This window comes from Branchiostoma lanceolatum, chromosome 19 (assembly GCF_035083965.1).
Source record: "Branchiostoma lanceolatum isolate klBraLanc5 chromosome 19, klBraLanc5.hap2, whole genome shotgun sequence".
NCBI lineage: Eukaryota > Metazoa > Chordata > Leptocardii > Amphioxiformes > Branchiostomatidae > Branchiostoma > Branchiostoma lanceolatum.
This window is the reverse complement of record NC_089740.1, coordinates 5,891,909-5,909,889: the sequence shown is the minus strand read 5'-3', so window position 1 is coordinate 5,909,889 and position 17,981 is coordinate 5,891,909. Positions and strand designations below refer to the sequence as shown.

Here is a 17,981-nt window from a genome sequence, read left to right as displayed (position 1 = left end):
CAAAAATCGCGACCACTCTTAGTTCTTTTGACCGAAACCTCTGCTTGGAAAATATCGGAAAAGGTCTCTAAGCAGATGTTGGGGTGAAGATCGTACTGTTTTCCGGGACACGGCCGAGCTTCTCTGACAGTCCTTTACCACATATAAGCGGATGAATAGTTGAGTAAAAGGACAAAGTTGTTAAAAGAAAACTGATTATGTTCACATATATCATCAACCTACTCGCTACGTGCAGGATGTAACGTATACATGAATGTAGGTGGCGCTACGACTTGCGGACATGTGTTACATGGGCTCCTCGCGCGGCGCCTACAAATCGATCCTTTTTATATAACAGATGTATCAAAGAATATTCTATATGTATATAAAGATGTCTGGAACTATTTGGGAAAGTTTTCCCTGACTTCATGCCGAATTTCGTCTATATTTTCACATTTTACAACTCGGAACGATATACCCTATCAGAGCCTAACCTGCAGTACCGCTCCCGGCCGTATCGAGAAAAGTGACAATGGAGACCGCCAAATTGCCAAATTTCCGTCTTTTCGGGATTGGGGAAATCGCAAAAGACTCGCATAGGGGTTTGACGTTTTGAGACTTATTTGACCTTGAACTCGAAACTATGACCATGTAAAACCAATTACGAATTATAATGTTTAAGACATTACGCCAAAATATAATGGGATATTAGGTCATATCTTTCCTTTGAATTTACCAATAGAAGTGGTAATCTATTTTCTCTTAAGATATGGTGGCGATTGTAAGAATAGAGACAAATAAACTCGCCATAACGTAACTCTAAATCTTGTGACATCTGAACCATGTTCTGGAAGAGAGAGAACTTCTAAGAATCTAGATTTGCGAGAAGCAACTTGTATGTTTCTTTGGTGAGAGTGGGGAAATATGATCTGCTTCATGTGTAGCCATGGCAACTTCTGCCGATGGCTTTATTTAAAAGCACTAAGAGGCAGGCTACTTCGTATGCTTACTGTTAGCCGAGTTTCATGTGTACCCTTCTAGTACTGAAGTCACTGGGACGAACCATCATTTTGGTCTTTTTCAGAGAATAGGAGGAGTCATTTTTGAACTGATACCACAGAGCGCCACTGCCATTGTCGCCGCTGTGCCCGTCGGTGTCGCGGAAATATGGACCGTTCAGGTTACTATAGCTAGCATCCTTGTACCACCAGCCACCACCATAATGTTCTGCCCAAAAATGAACCCAGTCCGTGTCTTGGTCGTATGAACGGGCGCTGAACTTTGCCGTTACCGGAAACCCCGAACCCATCCCCGGCCGTCCCACTGTACCTCCCAATGGTCAGGGTGTAATCATCACCCGGGCCGACTGAGAAGGTAGAGTATCTAGCGAACTTCACATTCCCGTCCCAGTCTTCAAGTTCAATGTACATCTCGTAAGAGTTCTGGGCTGTGAGAGGGTGGATATTGTCTAACCATAACTAGTACTCCCCACTAGAATCCCCAAACCCTTCTTGGTAAGCACGGATCCAACGGAAAAACTCGAGGGACCCGTCAAACCTCCTCTGTATGACCGTCCACCCTCCCCCATCTGTGGCCTGATCACAGTATACAGATACCGGGTTATCAACATTAACAGATTTGATAGAGTGCACCCCACTAGAGACTTGGCCAATCAAGGTGGCGTAAGCTGTGTGGATCTCAGAACAGTCGTCGAAGTAGTTCGTTCTCCCCAGCTTCTTGCTGTTAGCTGGGTTGTTGAAGTTGTCTGGGAGATGTTGCTTGTAGCTGAGATCTCCGTCGGCTTCATCCTCCTCCTCGTCTTTTGCTGGTGGAAGAGATTCTGCAATATGATATAGAATGTTTGTCACTTATTAGGCACAGTGGTAATGGTTCAGTGCTATGTCTGTTATGTGGTGTCTCTTCTTAACCGACATTAGTCAGTCCTGGAGAGAAACACATAATCTAGCAGCAGCGCGATTGTGAGGAGTTAACAATACATACTGGTATGACATGGTAAGTTAAGATACACAGCTCTACGAGAACTCGTTACCGTTTTGATTTAATGAAATATAGCAAACGGTTGAAAAAAGAATTCATTAAGCGTTCGAAAGCGAATATAGGCCATTGAACTATATGGTCCGTTTCTAATCACGTGTACATGATATCGATATCGGTGGCCTAAGTCAAAGGGGGAAACACCGGGAAATAGGTAACAATACCGGCTCACCTTGTTTGGGTTCTACATTGTACTTGTGCATGTGCGAATCCAGTGAGTCCGGGGTACGTTCAACGTCAGATGTCTTGTCTACCGGATCCTGCAGGTTTTCTGGAGGACGAAAACGCCACAAAGATTATTTTATCAATTTTCCCTTGTACTGTTTTCCCTTTCTTCTTAGATTTTGGGTAGAGAGTAGGAAGGTAAGCTAAATGTCCTCATTGTCGTGTCCCGTTAGAGCTGAATTGTAAAAAGGCAGTTGTTAGCCAATTGTATCTGCGAAAAAAAAAGAAGATGCCTATGCTCACCACAGTCCACGCCGTGTTTCTCTAACATTTCCACAAATTCACCACAGATCCCTTGAGGAGTGCCGAGATCAGCTGGCGCCATGTTGTCAACAGCGGCTAGAATCAAGAGCATTTTCATCCTTCTTCAGTTTTTACTGTACGCCAACCAACAATGGAGGTGGCGCCACATAGTTGATAAATTGAAATAGCTTCGGACGGATTCAAAAGGCAGTTCTCATTTTCTACGGGTCCTAATATCAATTCACATACAAACACCCCAAAAAATCCTACTCGTGCTAAAGGTAAACATGCCATATTTGCTCTGACTTAAAAAAAAAAGGTACACTTATACAAAAAGTACTTCCATACGGTCTGTACAATGCTTTCTATTTTTTCGACTGGTATCTCTTCTCCAAATCCATAAAATAAACATGTTTTTATGTTTCAATGAGCAATATGGGAACTGTTCTGTTCCATGTGGTACAGACTTCATACAACCTTTTAACTTGTAACGTTCCTCACCTGTCCTGACACACTCCTCCCACACCCTGCACAGGGACAGGGTGAACTGGTCTGTACGACCTTCTCCTGTCACAACAGACCACTGCAGAACTGTGAGCACCACAAACACACGGAGGAACCGCATCTTGTAAGCCTGGCGTCTCGTCAAGGTACAGCGTACAGAGAGACTCGCGCTAGACTATGAACTACGCAGGTGACTAGCATATAAATAGTCACCAAACAGTAAATCGTGCGTCATGATCATATAGGTAAACACGCCGTGAGAGGGTTGGGTGGGACCAACATGCGAACTTCCAGCTTTTTGGGACTGATCTACATGTATTATCTAGGGACTTTGACTTTCTCCATGTTTCTAACTGTGCCTTTCAGCTTTCTGAGAAAATATCCTTAGTCTGCAAGCATTTTTCGGTAGAAAAATGTAACATACCTTAATGTGCACGTGAATGACCCTATCATCTAATTTGTTAGGGTCGTCAGTCTGCCCTGTCAATATCAGGAAGAACACAGGGGTCATACTTGGATCAGGTGGTAAAGCTCCCAGCTGACAGGCGTATACAATTAGATAATCATCTTAAGATATTCCGTTCACAAAACACAAGTGGGAACGTTATGGTTAACTTTCTGAAGACTTTTCTTATTCTTCCAGGGTGATAAGTAACACCATAGCGTCCTCTTCTTTGCGGTAGTTGGAAAAAAAACTTGTTATATACTGTCATAGTCTCGTTGCAAACACAACAAGATGTCCTATCAGGTGCATGATCAAGCATCATGATCTCACTAAAACTGTTTTCTCAATAGAAGCTATATATGGTAACGATTGTTGAAATAGACACAAAAGGCTGTGTCGTCATAACGTAACTTTTCAAAAACATCAATATATAAAGCATGTTCCAGTAAAGTGAGAATCCAAAGTTTCAAGAAGCTACTTTATTTTTTCTTTGGTGAGAGGGGACCAAAGTTTGCTTCTGATGAAGCTATCATATAGCAAGTTCATATACGATGCCTTGAAAGGCAGTGCATTCCATAGGTTTAATAAATTTACTTGTTAACTTTCCTGTTTGCCTCCCGTGTGCTAAAGTCGGTAGGACGAATCATCATTTTTGTCTTTTTCATAGAATAATAACCGTACCTGAACGGATTCCAAAGAAGGCCATGACCATTCCCACTGCTGTGCCCGTCGGTATCTCGGAAATATGGACCGTTCAGGTTACTATAGCTAGTATACCTGTACCACCACCCACCGCCATAAAACTCTGCCCAATCTCTAATTGAGTCCGTGTCCTGATCGAATGAACGGGTGCTGAACTTCGCGCCGTTGATGTTAGAATTAGACGACTCCAACCCAAACCCATCCCCGGCCGTCCCACTGTAACCCCCGATACTCAGGGTGTACTACATATAATCACCCGGACCGACTGAGAAGCTAGAGTATTTCGCGAACTTCACATTCCCGTCCCAGTCTTCAAGTTCAATGTACAACTCGTACGCGTTCTGGTCCGTGATATAGTGAATGTTATCTAACCCTAACCAGTACTCCCCACTAGAGTCCCCAAACCCTTTACGGTAAGCATGCAAGTTGCGGAAAAACTCTAGTGACCCGTCAAATCTCCTCTGTATGACTGTCCACCCTCCCCCATCTGTGGTCTGATCACAGTATACAGAGATCGGGTCATCAGCATTAGTAGGTTTGATAGAGTGTACTCCACTAGGAACGTGGCCAATCAAGGTGGCATATGCTGTGTGGATGTCAGAACAGTCGTCCAAGTAATTGGTTCGTCCCAGCTTCTTGGTATTGGCTCGGTTGTTAGAGTTGCCTGGATCGTGTTGATTGTAGCCGACGCCTGCGTTGTTTGCGTCCGATTCGTTGCTAGATGACGGTAGAGGTTCTGTAGCAAGGCACACAATAGTGATGAATTTTGTTCTGTAAAGCCCCCCTCTCTATGGCAGCGTCGCTGCGTCCTAAACTGGATATGTTTACACTTGACTTTGTAATGGGAATATCATTTAAAACGTACAAGCATGAGCAAAAATACAACAAAACACACAAAGCTTAAAAAGATTCGTTTTTTTGTCAATGAAATACTTTGAGTGCTTTGTCAATTCGATCGGCCTCAGCGTGCTTAAGTAGGAATTGATTCTGCAGCTCTGTACAAAGGAACCCATAACTGTATAGCAACAGGATTTGTAGTATGTGTGCTACGTCCATCTTTCAACCGTAGGGACTCACCTTGTTTTGGACCCTCGCTCTGATTTGGCTCCGATGAGACTAAGGTCCGTCCAACGTCAGTTGTCTTTTCTTCAGAGATCTGTAAAGTTTCTATTGACAAATAGACACATACATGTAAGTCTCTTTCATTCATTTTGCTTTGTTTCCCATTCCTTCGTATATTTTGTTTCCAAATGAAAAAAGCTATAAAATTGAATGTCATTGCAATCCTAAACGGTGGTAGTAATAATGCAGTTGTGTTAAACTATTTTGTTAGTAAATAAAGAAGATGTATCCACTCACCACAGTCCACGTTGTGCTTCTCCAACATGTCTACAAAGTCGCCACAGATCGCCTGAGGAGTTCCGAGATCAGCGTATGCCTGATTGTCAACAGCGGCTGGAACGTAGAATCGGAACTTTTTTAGACCCTACTGTATATTAACCAACTGTACACGGGTGGAGGTGGCTCCACACGATATTTCATGTGCAGCCTATAATCAAGAATATCATAACAAACTTGTACGGATTCAGAAGACAGTACACTCTCATGATACCAATACGCACACAAATACACACAAAAATCCTACTTATTCTTCTACAGATTACATACATGTACGACATGCGCCACATTCAGGTACCATACTTGTTTTGAATTTAAAAGGAAAATGTTTGAAAACAAAACAAAAAGTCTTTGTTTACGGTTTGGAATGTCTTTACTGTCTTCAACTGGCAGCTCTTGTACAAATCCATGCAATGATTTGATTTTCAAGTATCGATGAACAATATGTAAAATTGCTTGTTCAATATGGTAGAGACTTCGCACAACATAGTAACGCTATTCTATATTTGCAAGTACAGAAGAAGTTAAATATAACTCCCTTCACATCTTTTAGCCTTCATTTCAGGGCTGACATCGGGAACTATACTGTTCATCGACCATACCGGTTGGTCGTATTTCTGACGAGCAATGTGGAAAAGCGCTTGTTCCATATGGTACAAACGTTGCAAGAGATAGAACATCGCAACGTTACTCACCAGTCCTGATACACTCCTCCCACACCATGCACAGGGACAGGGTGAACGTTCAATCATCCTAATCCACAGGCGATTTACTATTTGGATGACTCCAGCTAGATAGCTCCAAGTCGTTTTACACTTTACGACACACATAACAAGGAACAATTACTATCCACTCTGAAAAATATGGCATACAAGAATGATTCAATGACAACCAAAAGATATGCATGGAGCAACTTTGCAACTTTATTCTTCTTGTTAATTGGTAATCGCTATTCGATTTTATGCCAAATTTGCAAAATGATGCTAAAGCATTTAAGCGCATGAAACGCTATGGTTTCACTGCCTTGTCAATGTCCTGTTGACCATTCTGGTACTGAAGTCGGTGGGACGAACCATCATTTTGGTCTTTTTCAGAGAATAATAGCCACCGAACGCCGCTGCCATTGTTGCCGCTGTGCCCGTCGGTATCTCGGAAATACGGACCGTTCAGGTTACTATAGGCATTAGCCTTGTACCACCAGCCACCGCCGTAATACTCTGCATATGAAAATGAGCTCGTGGAGTCTTGGTCGCAATTACGGGTACTGAACTTTCCACCGTTGAGGTTTAGTGAATGTGAAATCGGCAGATCTGTAAGGAACCCATCCCCGGCCGTCCCACTGTACCCTCCGATACTCAGGGTGTAATCATAACCCGGACCGACTGAGAAGGTCGAGTATTTAGCGAACTTCACATTCCCGTCCCAGTCTTCAAGCTCAATGTACAACTCGTACGCGTTCTGGGTGGTAAGACGGTGGATATTGTCTAACCCTAACCAGTACTCCCCACTAGAGTCCCCAAACCCATTACGGTAAGCACTCAAGTAGCGGAAAAACTCGAGTGACCCGTCAAACCTCCTCTGTATGACCGTCCACCCTCCCCCATCTGTGGTCTGATCACAGTATACAGATACCGGGTTATTAACATTAACAGGTTTGATAGAGTGTACCCCACTAGAAACGTGCCCAAGCAGTGTGTCGTAAGCTGTGTGGATGTCAGAACAGTCGTCGAAGTAGTTGGTTCTCCCCAGCTTCTTGTTGTTAGTTGGGTTGTTAAAGTTGTCTGGGAGATGTGGCTTGTAGTCGAGATCTCCTTCGTCTTCACCCTCCTCTTCTTCAGCTGGTGGCAGAGATTCTGCAAAATGATATAGAATGTTTGTAGCTTATCAAACACAAAGTGCTAGTTGCGGAATTATGTTACGTGGCGTCTCCTCTTAACCGACAGCAGTCAATGTTGGAGAGAATCACATAATCTAGAAGCGCAGCGGCTATAGGAGTTAATTGGAAATACATATGTACAGCTTTACAACAACGTTGCCATTCTACTTTAATTAATGAAATTGGTTAAAAATGGCTTCATTGTTTAAGATCGAGTTGAGATCACTGGACTATATGGTCCATTTCTAATGACGCATACATAGCAAAGGGTCTAGATCTATGTCTAAAATGGGGAAACAACGGCACCAAGGCAACAGTACCGTGTCTATCGACTCACCTTGTTTGGGTTCTACATTGTACTGGTGTACGTGCGGCTCCAGTGAGTCAGGGGTCCATTCAACGTCAGATGTCTTGTCTTCCGGATCCTGAAGGTTTTCTGGAGGACAAAAACGGCACAAATTAAAAAGATTATTTTACTTTATATCCCATATCTTCTTATATTTCGGGTTGGAATAAGAATGTGTAGGGCTAAATGTCTTTTTTAGTCCTGTTCGTTGGTGCTCAATTGTAAAAAGGCAGTTGTAAGTCAACTGTATCTGCGAACAAATGGGATGTCTATACTTACCACAGTCCACGCCGTGCTTCTCTAACATTTCCATGAAGTCGCCACAGATCGCCTGAGGAGTGCCAAGATTAGCGTGCACCAAGTCATCAACAGCGACTGGAATCAATAGCATTCATTCTACTTCAGTTCTTACTGAACACTAACCAACAATGGAGGTGACTTCACATAGTTGATAAATTGAAGAAACTTCGGACTGATTCAAAAGGTAGTTCTCATTTTCCACGTGTCCTAATACCAATTCACATACAAACACCCCAAAAATCCTACTCGTGCTAAAGATAAACATGCCATACTTGCTTGGACTTGTTTAAAAATGTAATGTACATTTAAACAAAGAGAGAAGCATTTCTATACGGTCTTGACAATGCTTTCTGTATGCCTTCGTCTGGTATCTCTTCTCCAAATCCATAAAACGAACAGATTTTAATGTATCAATGAGCAATATGGAAAATGCCCTGTACCATATGGTACGTACAGATTTCGCACAACATTTGAAATCGCAAAGTTCCTCACCTGTCCTGACACACTCCTCCCACACCCTGCACAGGGACAGGGAGAACTAGTCTGTACGACCTTCACCTGTCACAACAGACCACTGCAGAACTGTGAGCACCACAAACACATGGAGGAACCACATCTTGTAATAAGCCTGGCGTCTCGTCAAGGTGTGACGTGCAGAGAGGCCCGCGCAAGACTATGAACTACGCAGGTGACCAGCGTATAAATAGTCACCAAACAGTACAACGTCATAGGTAAACACACCGTGAAGTGTGTTTGGGTGAGGGGGTGGGTGAGAACAACTGTTGTGTGCACTTCCACTAGCTTATCTTGACCTATCTGCAAGTATTATCTTGGGGCTTTGAATTTCTCCATGTTTGTAACTGTGTCTTTCTGCCTTTCAAGAAAGTGTCCTGAAAAATATTTTGATATATGATTGTAACAAACTGATATGAATGAGTTAATCATTTAATCTGTTAGGGTCGTCTGTCCGACCTGTCAATATCTTGAGCAACGTACATGACGATTGTGTACGTGTACGTGGTGAAGTTCACAGTTGGCAGGTATATAGAAAGTTATTTAAGAAAACTCTGTCCATACAGCCACCTAGAATCGTAATTTCTGGACGCCTTATAACGTGTAGACTTAAATCATATGTAACTATGCCACAGGCCGTTTGGATGACTCCAGCTAGAAGGTTGCAAGTCGTTTTACACATAACAAGGAACAATTACTATCTCTGAGGAAAATGGCATACAAGAACGGTTCAATGACAACCAAAAGATACGCAAGGAGCAACTTTACAACTTTATCTTTATGGTTTATCAACAAACGCTATACGATTCAGCCCATGAAAATGCCATGCCAAATTTGAAAAATGATGCTAAAGCATTTACGGGCATGACACACTATGGTTTCACTGTCTTGTTAATTTCCTATCGATCATTCTGGTACTGAAGTCAGTGGGACGAACCATCATTTTGGTTTTTTTAAGAGAATAGTACCAGCCATTTGTGAACCGATGCCACAGAACGCCATAACCATTGTTGGCGCTGTGCAGATCGGTGTCTCGGAAGTACGGACCGTTCAGGCTACTGAGGGTCCGACCCCTGCCATACCACCAACCACCGCCGTGATAATCTGCCATTGAAAGTGAGTTCATGTCTTGGTCGAAATAACGGGTGCTGAACTTTGCACCGTTCAGGTAATAGGCTGATGTAGTCGGCTGATCCAACCCGAACCCATCCCCGGCCGTCCCACTGTACCCCCCGATACCTAGGGTGTAATAACTGCCGGGACCGACTGAGAAGCTGGAGTATCTAGCGAACTTCACATTCCCGTCCCAGTCTTCAAGCTCGATGTACAACTCGTACGCATTATGGGAAGTGAGACGGTGAATTTTGTCTAACCCTAACCAGTACTCCCCACTAGAGTCCCCAAATCCATATCTATAAGCTTCTAACCAACGGTAAAACTCGAGTGACCCGTCAAACCTCCTCTGTATGACCGTCCACCCTCCCCCATCTGTGGTCTGATCACAGTATACAGAGATCGGGTCATTAACATTAACAGGTTTGATAGAGTGCACCCCACTAGGGACGTGGCCAATCAAGGTGGCGTATGCTGTGTGGATCTCAGAACAGTCGTCGAAGTAGTTGGTTCGCCCCAGCTTCTTGCTGTTGGCTGGGCTGTTCAAGTTGCCTGAGAGGTGTGGCTTGTAGTCGAGATCTCCATCGTCTTCACCCTTCTCGTCTTCTGCTGGAGGGAGTGGTTCTACAATGTCACATAGAATCTCTGTCATGTATCATATATAAAGGTACTGGTTCCCAAATTTGTTGTATTCCTTTAACCAACAACAGTCAGTGCTGGATAGCATCACAATCTAGCAGCATCGTGGCCATGAGGAGAACTAAAAATACACATGTTGTGTTGATATGTATATGTAATACACATACAGCTATACAAAATCGTTGCCCTGCTACTTTTACAAAATATAGCAAATGGTTCCAAAAGACTTAGATACTCGAAACCGATTGATACAGACAATTTAACTATACTCTTAAAATTGAATAACGTATACGTACATCGCATTGATTCGTGGTCTGGGTCTAACGGGGAAACAACACCAGAGAATAGGCAGCATTACCGACTCACCTTGTTGTTCCACGTTGTCCTGGTGTGGCTCCAGCGAGACAGGGATCAGTTCAACGTCAGATGTCTTTTCTTCTGGATCCTGCATCGTTTCTGAGGGACAAAAACGTCATTCATTTTGTTTTGTTTCACGTGTCTTCTTGTATTTCGATTTAAGAGTAAGATAGTCCTGTTCGTTGGGGCTGAATTGTGACAAGGCAGTTGTAAGTCATTTATGCGCATCTACTTACATCTACTAATAAAGGAGATGTCTATACTTACCACAGTCCACGCCGTGTTTCTCTAACATTTCAGCAAAGTCACCACAGATCGCATGAGGAGTTCCGAGGTCAGCGTGCGCCACGTTGTCAACAGCGGCTGGAACGTAGAATGAAAACATCATTAGTTACTACTACACACTAATTACAGTGCAATGAAGACATCACCCAGTCGATAGTCTATGATATCACAACAACCTTGAACAGATTCATAAGATATTTCTCACTCAATTCAAACTGAAACACACGAAAATACTACTTGGACTAAAGGTTAACATGCGCCGCACTCAGCTACTATACTTGAATTAAAAAAAATACGTTAAAACAACAAGAAACGTTTTTCCATATGGTCTGGACTATGTTACCGATGTTTTCAACCGGCGTCTTTTCTATAAGTTCATGAAATGAACTGATTTCAATGTATCGATAAGCAATATAGACATCTATTTGTTCCATATGGTGCAAACTTCGCACACCTTTGTGCTTCGTAATGTTACTGTTACTCACCTGTCCTGACACACTCCGCCCACACCCTGCACAGGGACAGGGTGAACTGGTCTGTATGACCTTCTCCTGTCACAACAGACCACTGCAGAACTGTGAGCACCACAAACACATGGAGGAACCACATCTTATAGAACTGGGGTCCTGTCAAGGTGTGACGTGCAGAAAGGTTCTCAGGCGACCAGCATATAAACAGCCACCATTTGAAGAATATGTCGTTACACGTTAACAAACTAGAGATGTATGAATGGCAGGGTTGTTCCAATATGTTTTGAGGGAGGAACGTAATTAACTATGTACATGTATTCACCAACTTATAGGGTGAATACTTGATTCATATTAGTCGTTGACTTAGAAGATTTTCTCCCCTTTACTAATAGTTTATTTTCCTGTTCCTTTTTTATGCATGCTTGCAGTTAATTGCCATTAATTGGCAGACTCGTCTTTAATACAAGAACTTGTTAAAGTCGTCCGCACGATCTGTCAATCATCCGAGCTGACGTCATATTCGCACCAGACGGTGAAGTTCTCATGCGGCTGGTGTATAAATAGTCATCAAACAATACCCAATTGTGATGTGTTTTTCGTGATATCTAATTAACCTTAGAATGCCAAGTTAGCGATTTTTCAGAAAATATCATGTTTTCTTCTTCCACAAATGTTTACCATCTTAAACTTAACCAAATCTATTGTGGATACATGACAAAATAGAATTAATCATTTCGATACAAACTTTAAGTCAAATCTAAACGGAAGGGTAAAACAGTATTCTCGACACCCCCACAGTAAGTGAAATCGCCCACAGCGTTTTAAGTTCACAACATAATCACACCTACAATTGAACAGAATATTTATGCAAATGGCCTTAATTTTAAATTTTACACATTTGATCCTAGTCTTCAAGCTATTGGCTCATGAGACAAGATTAAGATTTGGTATCAAACATAGTTAAGCCTGGACTGTAAGGACAATTGTAATATTTACACCAATCACAACATGTTCACCCCTGAAATTAGAAATAATAGAAATATTCAAGCAAAATACCTTAATATAAAACACTACACATTTGATCCTATTTTGTAAGCCATTGGCAAAACAGGTTACGACAAACTTTCGTACCAAACATGAGTTAGCCTAGGTCGTAAGGATAATTACAATATTTACATTATCAACTGGTCACACTATGATTATATCTGCAATCTATAATTAAACAGGATAGTAATATCATCCTAGTCTATTGGCTCATAAAACAGGTTCATTTACTATTTGTCGTATCATATGTCGAGCTTGTGTCCATTTGTGGTGCGTCAAGCTAACCAACTTGTTCAAACTCAGAGTTTACACGAGATTTTGCGAAGTGCATGGTTGAACGTGAGTCAGTTGACGCTTCTTGCACTCAAACTTGTACATCAGGTCAGTCAACCTGTCCACTTCCTGCAGTACCGTATCCGTTCGCTGGAGGGTCTCATCCACAAAGTGGTCCGGAAGAGGTGCTTCATCTTCAGAAACGACAAAATGTCCCGTTTTTTTTAATGTAACTTTTCCGTATTTAATGCAAAACACAATGTTTGGGTAAAAGGCTACGGCAAAGATTCTTTAAATTATTAATTGTGTGGATATGTGATAGCTATAAACCTACTACAGTATCACACAGACAACTACATGCTATCTATACATGCAGTTAAACGTTGTCATTTGGGAGAATAACTTCGTGGTTAGAAAAGATATAATCTAGCAGAGCTAAGAAAGACTGGAAGACAATGGTAACTGTGATATTACCGTCAGAGTCTTGGGACTTGTGACGCATGCCCAGAAGACTCCTGAAGGAGTTCCAGAAGTAATCTCCCATCGCCGTGTCCACGCCGATGTCGTCAGACGTCTCACAGTAGCTCATCCAGTTACAGAGCATCCCGACTCCCAGATTCATCTGTAGGAAATATAAACAGGCGCATTTAGTCTACATAATACTATTTAAGAAAAGGTTGTTGAAGCTGAAGCAAAAAGGCAGAATGAAATAAACAGATTTTTGTCTTACCAGGTAAAAGACGAAGAGTATGACGAATGTAGAATAATACAGAGGTCCCATGACACGATCCACTGCCTTCATGTCGTCCGCAAAGACGCCGACGAAAGGCCTCCCCAGGCTCATCTCAAACAGCACGTAGGACGTCTTCTTAAAGCCGGAGAAGATCTCCATGTTTTTGCCGAATATCAGGATCCCGCTGAAGCCGTATGCCACTATAACAACCAGCATGTACACCGCAAACCCAAAGGCTTCCCCGTATATCAGCTAGTGTAAACAGAAAAAATACAACTACTTATTTTTGCTTTACAAATTATTGGTACTACAGAAAGGACTAAAACGTTATCATTTCGGATTGAAAATTTCAACGTACACGAGGCAGAGCGTAGACGGTAGCGACACCCCTGGAGAAGTTGAGCACCCGGAGGATGCTGCAGGTGCTGATGAAGATGGAGAAGGACAGGACCTCCTTGAAGGTTGCGTCCCATTGGCTGGCCGTACTGATGTCGACAAACTCATTGATTCCAAACAGCCCTGTAACAAATACCACGTTCAAACGTTAGTGGTAATTTCTCTTGGTATCTCAACAATCTCTAATCTTGACCTTTATATAAAAACCACAGGGAACAGCATATGACACTTATTACACATGATAACATCGTTTTCGTAGTTTGCCTAAACGTTGGTGTTAATGTCTCTTAGTATCTCGACAATTTCTAAGGTTACGGAACGGCATATGATACCTTTCACATATGCAAAATGCCGCTTCGTAGTTTGCCATAACAGATTCGCTTTCTTCCAAATGTCAGAAAGCTGTCAGGATATTTTGTCAACAAATACCTCTTGCTTGTTGTATACCACGCATTGCAGCAGCTGCCTGGATGTACCGAAGTGCGAATGTCACAATGACGGCTGTCGACAGGCTAATGTTGCACAGGATCAAGATATTCCAGAAACTGGCGAAGTACAGACGGCCACTCTTCCGTATGTTCCAAATCTCATTCAGGACGTTGTAGATGAAGAAAAGAACGAACAAGATGTGGAAAAGCATCTGGACGAAGTCGTCTGCTGTTTGGTACTGGAACAGCCGGAAGGTCTGAATACTGGGTTGTAGATAAGCAGCGCCCCCTGGGATGTACTGCAGCCTGAACACCACGGTGCTGAACAGTTTCACGTCAGGGTGGTAGAAGTTGATCCGGAGGATGAGAGTGTCTGAAACCATCAGGATCCAGTTGGTTTGTTTGAGGAATTCTATCACTGCAGCAGCCTGACCAGCATCTCGTGGCAGGTCCACTGTGGTGTAGCACGCCGAAGTCCCGTTTCTGAAAAAACAATTACAGTGATTTACAAGCAAAGCAGAAAAGTAGATAATTACATCAAGGTTGTATTACAAGCAGAAAACTAGATAATCAAATCAAAGTTGGATTATAAATGTCCATAAATCCACAGCATAGAAAATTAATAAAAATCGTGATATCGAAGTTGAGTAGACCATACATGTACAGAAAGAAACCGCCCATTAAAAATTGGCAAGAAATCATCAACATCATGCTACAAACATGGGTTTATATACCTAATTTTGTCGACAACCCTCGAAGTGTCATTGTGCGAACAGTTTCGTCCACTCTGTCGGCCAAGAGCTTGGTTTTGTAGAGTTATAAACAGCCCAGGATAGAGCCTTTGGTTACTGTGTTCGAGGTCTATGTCTATCGGATCCTCTGAAATTGAATGGACATCCCGATAAAGACTTAATTAGCGGTACAAATGCCTATTGACCAAGTCTACAAATCAAACGAGACAAAAAAGCTCTAGGATCCGCAATGCGTCGTCACCTTGGTACTCGGTGGTTCTCTCCAGGCGAACTGGACCGATCCGGAATGCGTTTGTTCCAACCGGAAACTGTTTGTCCAGCCACCTCAGCTTCTGCCCGCTGTATCCACGCTCTGGGTAAAGGGACGGCATCAGTTCAGACGAGAGCCACTCCCAAGCATCGTCTACTGTGGTAACCTGCATGAGGAAAATTAATTCTTTTAGGGCACAGACTCTCGCGTTAATTTTCATAAGTTAAGTGAAGTTCAAGTCCTCCCGCAACAGACGGTGCATAGGACGGCGCCCAGTAGCCCTTGGGCCATACAACTTTGTGCAATCACTACACCAGGAGGCTGTGTCTTTGATTACCATAGTCTTTCCTAAATGCTGAGTGCTAAGTAGAGAAAGCAGTATGTACCATTTTCTAAGGTATTTTGTTTGACTCGGCCAGGGATCGACCTCACGACCTACGGCATTCAAGGCGAACCCTCTACCCATTAGGCCATTGCACCGGTTGCTCCCGAGAAGACAGTGTAAGATTAAGAAATAACAACATATGGCGGCGATTTGTCCATAAATCTGAACAACTTGCTTATAGATGTTCAAATGTTCAATGATTGTTGTTCAGATGGTCAATGGAAGAAATCAGATAGAGAACGACCGTTTTTCTAATAATACCTCCTCATATCCTGATAGAAGGCTGTTCTCCAGCGAGGTCCTGACGTAGTAGGCGTGTCTGTCGAAGCCCAGAACCCCGATGTAGAAGGCATTCCCGGTGAAGATCAGCAGAAACACCAGGACCACCAGGATGCTTCTACCTTTGGTCATTCTATCGGTCCAGTTCGGGTCATGGTCGGTTTTCTTCGGAGCTGGTGGTAAAACCCTCCGAGCAGGAACTTAATCAGAAATACAGAACACCAATGACGTTAGCTTTATGAAATACTATAAACAAAGGAATCACAATTTCACAGTGAAAATACAGCGAAGGTAACCATATCTTTTCGTGATTTATTTGTAAATACTGAGCTTCTTGAAACCAATTCATCAAACAAAGCACCTCATATAGCTCCTTCGTGAAATCAATATTTACAATGGCGGTTTTGTGCTTCATTGGTAATAGCGTTTTTAAAGTTACAAAACATATCATAATCCATGCGTTCTTGTGGTCGTAGCAGTCTACCGTGGGCTCACATGTGGAATTAACTTGTGGAGACTTACCATCATAATCCCTGCTCGTTTTCTGAATAACACCGATTGGAGAACGTTCTTTGTCTGATGAATTCGTCCCCAAAACTCCCCGAACACAAGCTGTCACAGACCACACAATAGGTCCGATGAAAGCCGCTTTTGTGTAGGCGATCAGGAAAATCTGCAAAGTGCGTACATTGGTCAAATCACAAAGTTTTGCAGAATGCATGGCCACGAGATGGTGAAAGCCCACATTTTAAAAGTTCCTCAACTCGTTTCTAGCAGTAACTTCGAGTTGTATTTTATGAGGATTGCATATCACTGAGGGTCACTGACGCTATATAACATCTGGGCAGACACAAATGCTAAGACTAATGCTAACCTGAACAGGCTCCAGTATAAATGTAGAGAACAGGAATGTCAGGACGAAATCCTTCAGCCAGGCCTGGCTTCTCTCAGCTCCAAACTGCAGACTGTACATGATCACGAAGAAGCTGCTGCTGACAGACGTCAGGATGGCGAGGATCCACGCCACCGTCTTGTACGGAAATCGGCGAGATGTCGCCTTTTTCATCAGTCCTGGATGGATATGATCTTCCAATGGAGGCTGCTTACGAAACATCGGTACAAGGATGGCGTAAACAGGCAGGAACACTGTGAACGATGTTGCTGCAGTACCAATCAGTTCCGAAAGACGGAGAGTGATGACGCCAGCGTCGAACAAAATGACATCGTGAGTACCCAGTTTGACCCCGTACCACATGGCGCTGCCCACCATCCACAGGGTGGTCTGGGTCAGGCAGCAGACCAGGCGCTGCGCCCGGCTGAAGTGTCTCACACCGGAGTTACACACGGCTGACAGGACCAGATGGTCGTCATACAGAAGGTACGAAAACGTCGGTAGGGCATACTCTGACATCCTACGGTAAATATAACGACGTATCTCAAAGAAAACCAATGTCTCATGACAAAGAGAATTGCTTCTGTTACATGATATATTTTTCTGGCTTTCGACCCGTTACATGTGAGGATCAGTATATCTTTTAATACATATAAAGCAAATATGGTACTATAGTAGTCTTGTTGGTGTCGATTAATGCAGTATCATTCCTAATATATGATCTTTCGAATGCCTAGGAATCACCATTTCAGATGATATATTCACTCTCTCACACACTCACTCACTCACTCACTCACACACACACTCACTCACTCACGCACGCACGCACGCACGCACTCACTCACTCACTCACTCACTCACTCACTCACTCACTCACTCACTCACTCAGTCCCATAGTGTAAGGACAGGTAAAAACCTGTAGGTCTTACCGCATTTCTCCATCAGGAGCTGCTTTCAAGGTCCTTATTGTCCTACCGTCTCCTTTAGAAGATGACAGCCAGGTGTAACATGGGAAACAGCATCTGTGGACAAAGACACAGGTATCAATTTTGCTCAGGGAAGATCAGTTCAAATATACATCCTAGTTTCAACGAGTTTC

The 17,981-nt window shown here is 43.0% G+C and overlaps 4 protein-coding genes across 4 annotated transcripts; all 4 read right to left on the bottom strand.

The window, feature by feature from the left end:
• Positions 1–1,457: 1,457 nt before the first annotated feature.
• LOC136425903 (angiopoietin-2-like) lies at positions 1,458–2,530 on the bottom strand. Its single transcript, XM_066414830.1, has 3 exons — positions 2,503–2,530; positions 2,207–2,305; positions 1,458–1,819 (listed from the first exon to the last, which is right to left on the bottom strand). The coding sequence occupies exons 1-3, from the start codon at positions 2,528–2,530 to the stop codon at positions 1,458–1,460; spliced, it is 489 nt and encodes a 162-aa protein (XP_066270927.1).
• Positions 2,531–4,395: 1,865 nt separating this feature from the next.
• Positions 4,396–6,274, bottom strand: LOC136425902 (angiopoietin-related protein 1-like). Its single transcript, XM_066414829.1, has 4 exons — positions 6,247–6,274; positions 5,513–5,608; positions 5,231–5,320; positions 4,396–4,889 (listed from the first exon to the last, which is right to left on the bottom strand). The coding sequence occupies exons 1-4, from the start codon at positions 6,272–6,274 to the stop codon at positions 4,396–4,398; spliced, it is 708 nt and encodes a 235-aa protein (XP_066270926.1).
• Positions 6,275–6,559: 285 nt separating this feature from the next.
• On the bottom strand, positions 6,560–8,689 carry LOC136425901 (microfibril-associated glycoprotein 4-like). Its single transcript, XM_066414827.1, has 4 exons — positions 8,632–8,689; positions 8,053–8,148; positions 7,765–7,863; positions 6,560–7,404 (listed from the first exon to the last, which is right to left on the bottom strand). Exons 1-4 carry the CDS (start codon positions 8,687–8,689, stop codon positions 6,560–6,562), a joined length of 1,098 nt encoding a protein of 365 aa, XP_066270924.1.
• Positions 8,690–9,345: 656 nt separating this feature from the next.
• LOC136425665 (microfibril-associated glycoprotein 4-like) lies at positions 9,346–11,675 on the bottom strand. Its single transcript, XM_066414594.1, has 4 exons — positions 11,466–11,675; positions 10,963–11,058; positions 10,705–10,794; positions 9,346–10,323 (listed from the first exon to the last, which is right to left on the bottom strand). Exons 1-4 carry the CDS (start codon positions 11,587–11,589, stop codon positions 9,467–9,469), a joined length of 1,167 nt encoding a protein of 388 aa, XP_066270691.1. The 5' UTR covers positions 11,590–11,675; the 3' UTR covers positions 9,346–9,466.
• Between the last annotated feature and the right edge of the window lie 6,306 nt (positions 11,676–17,981).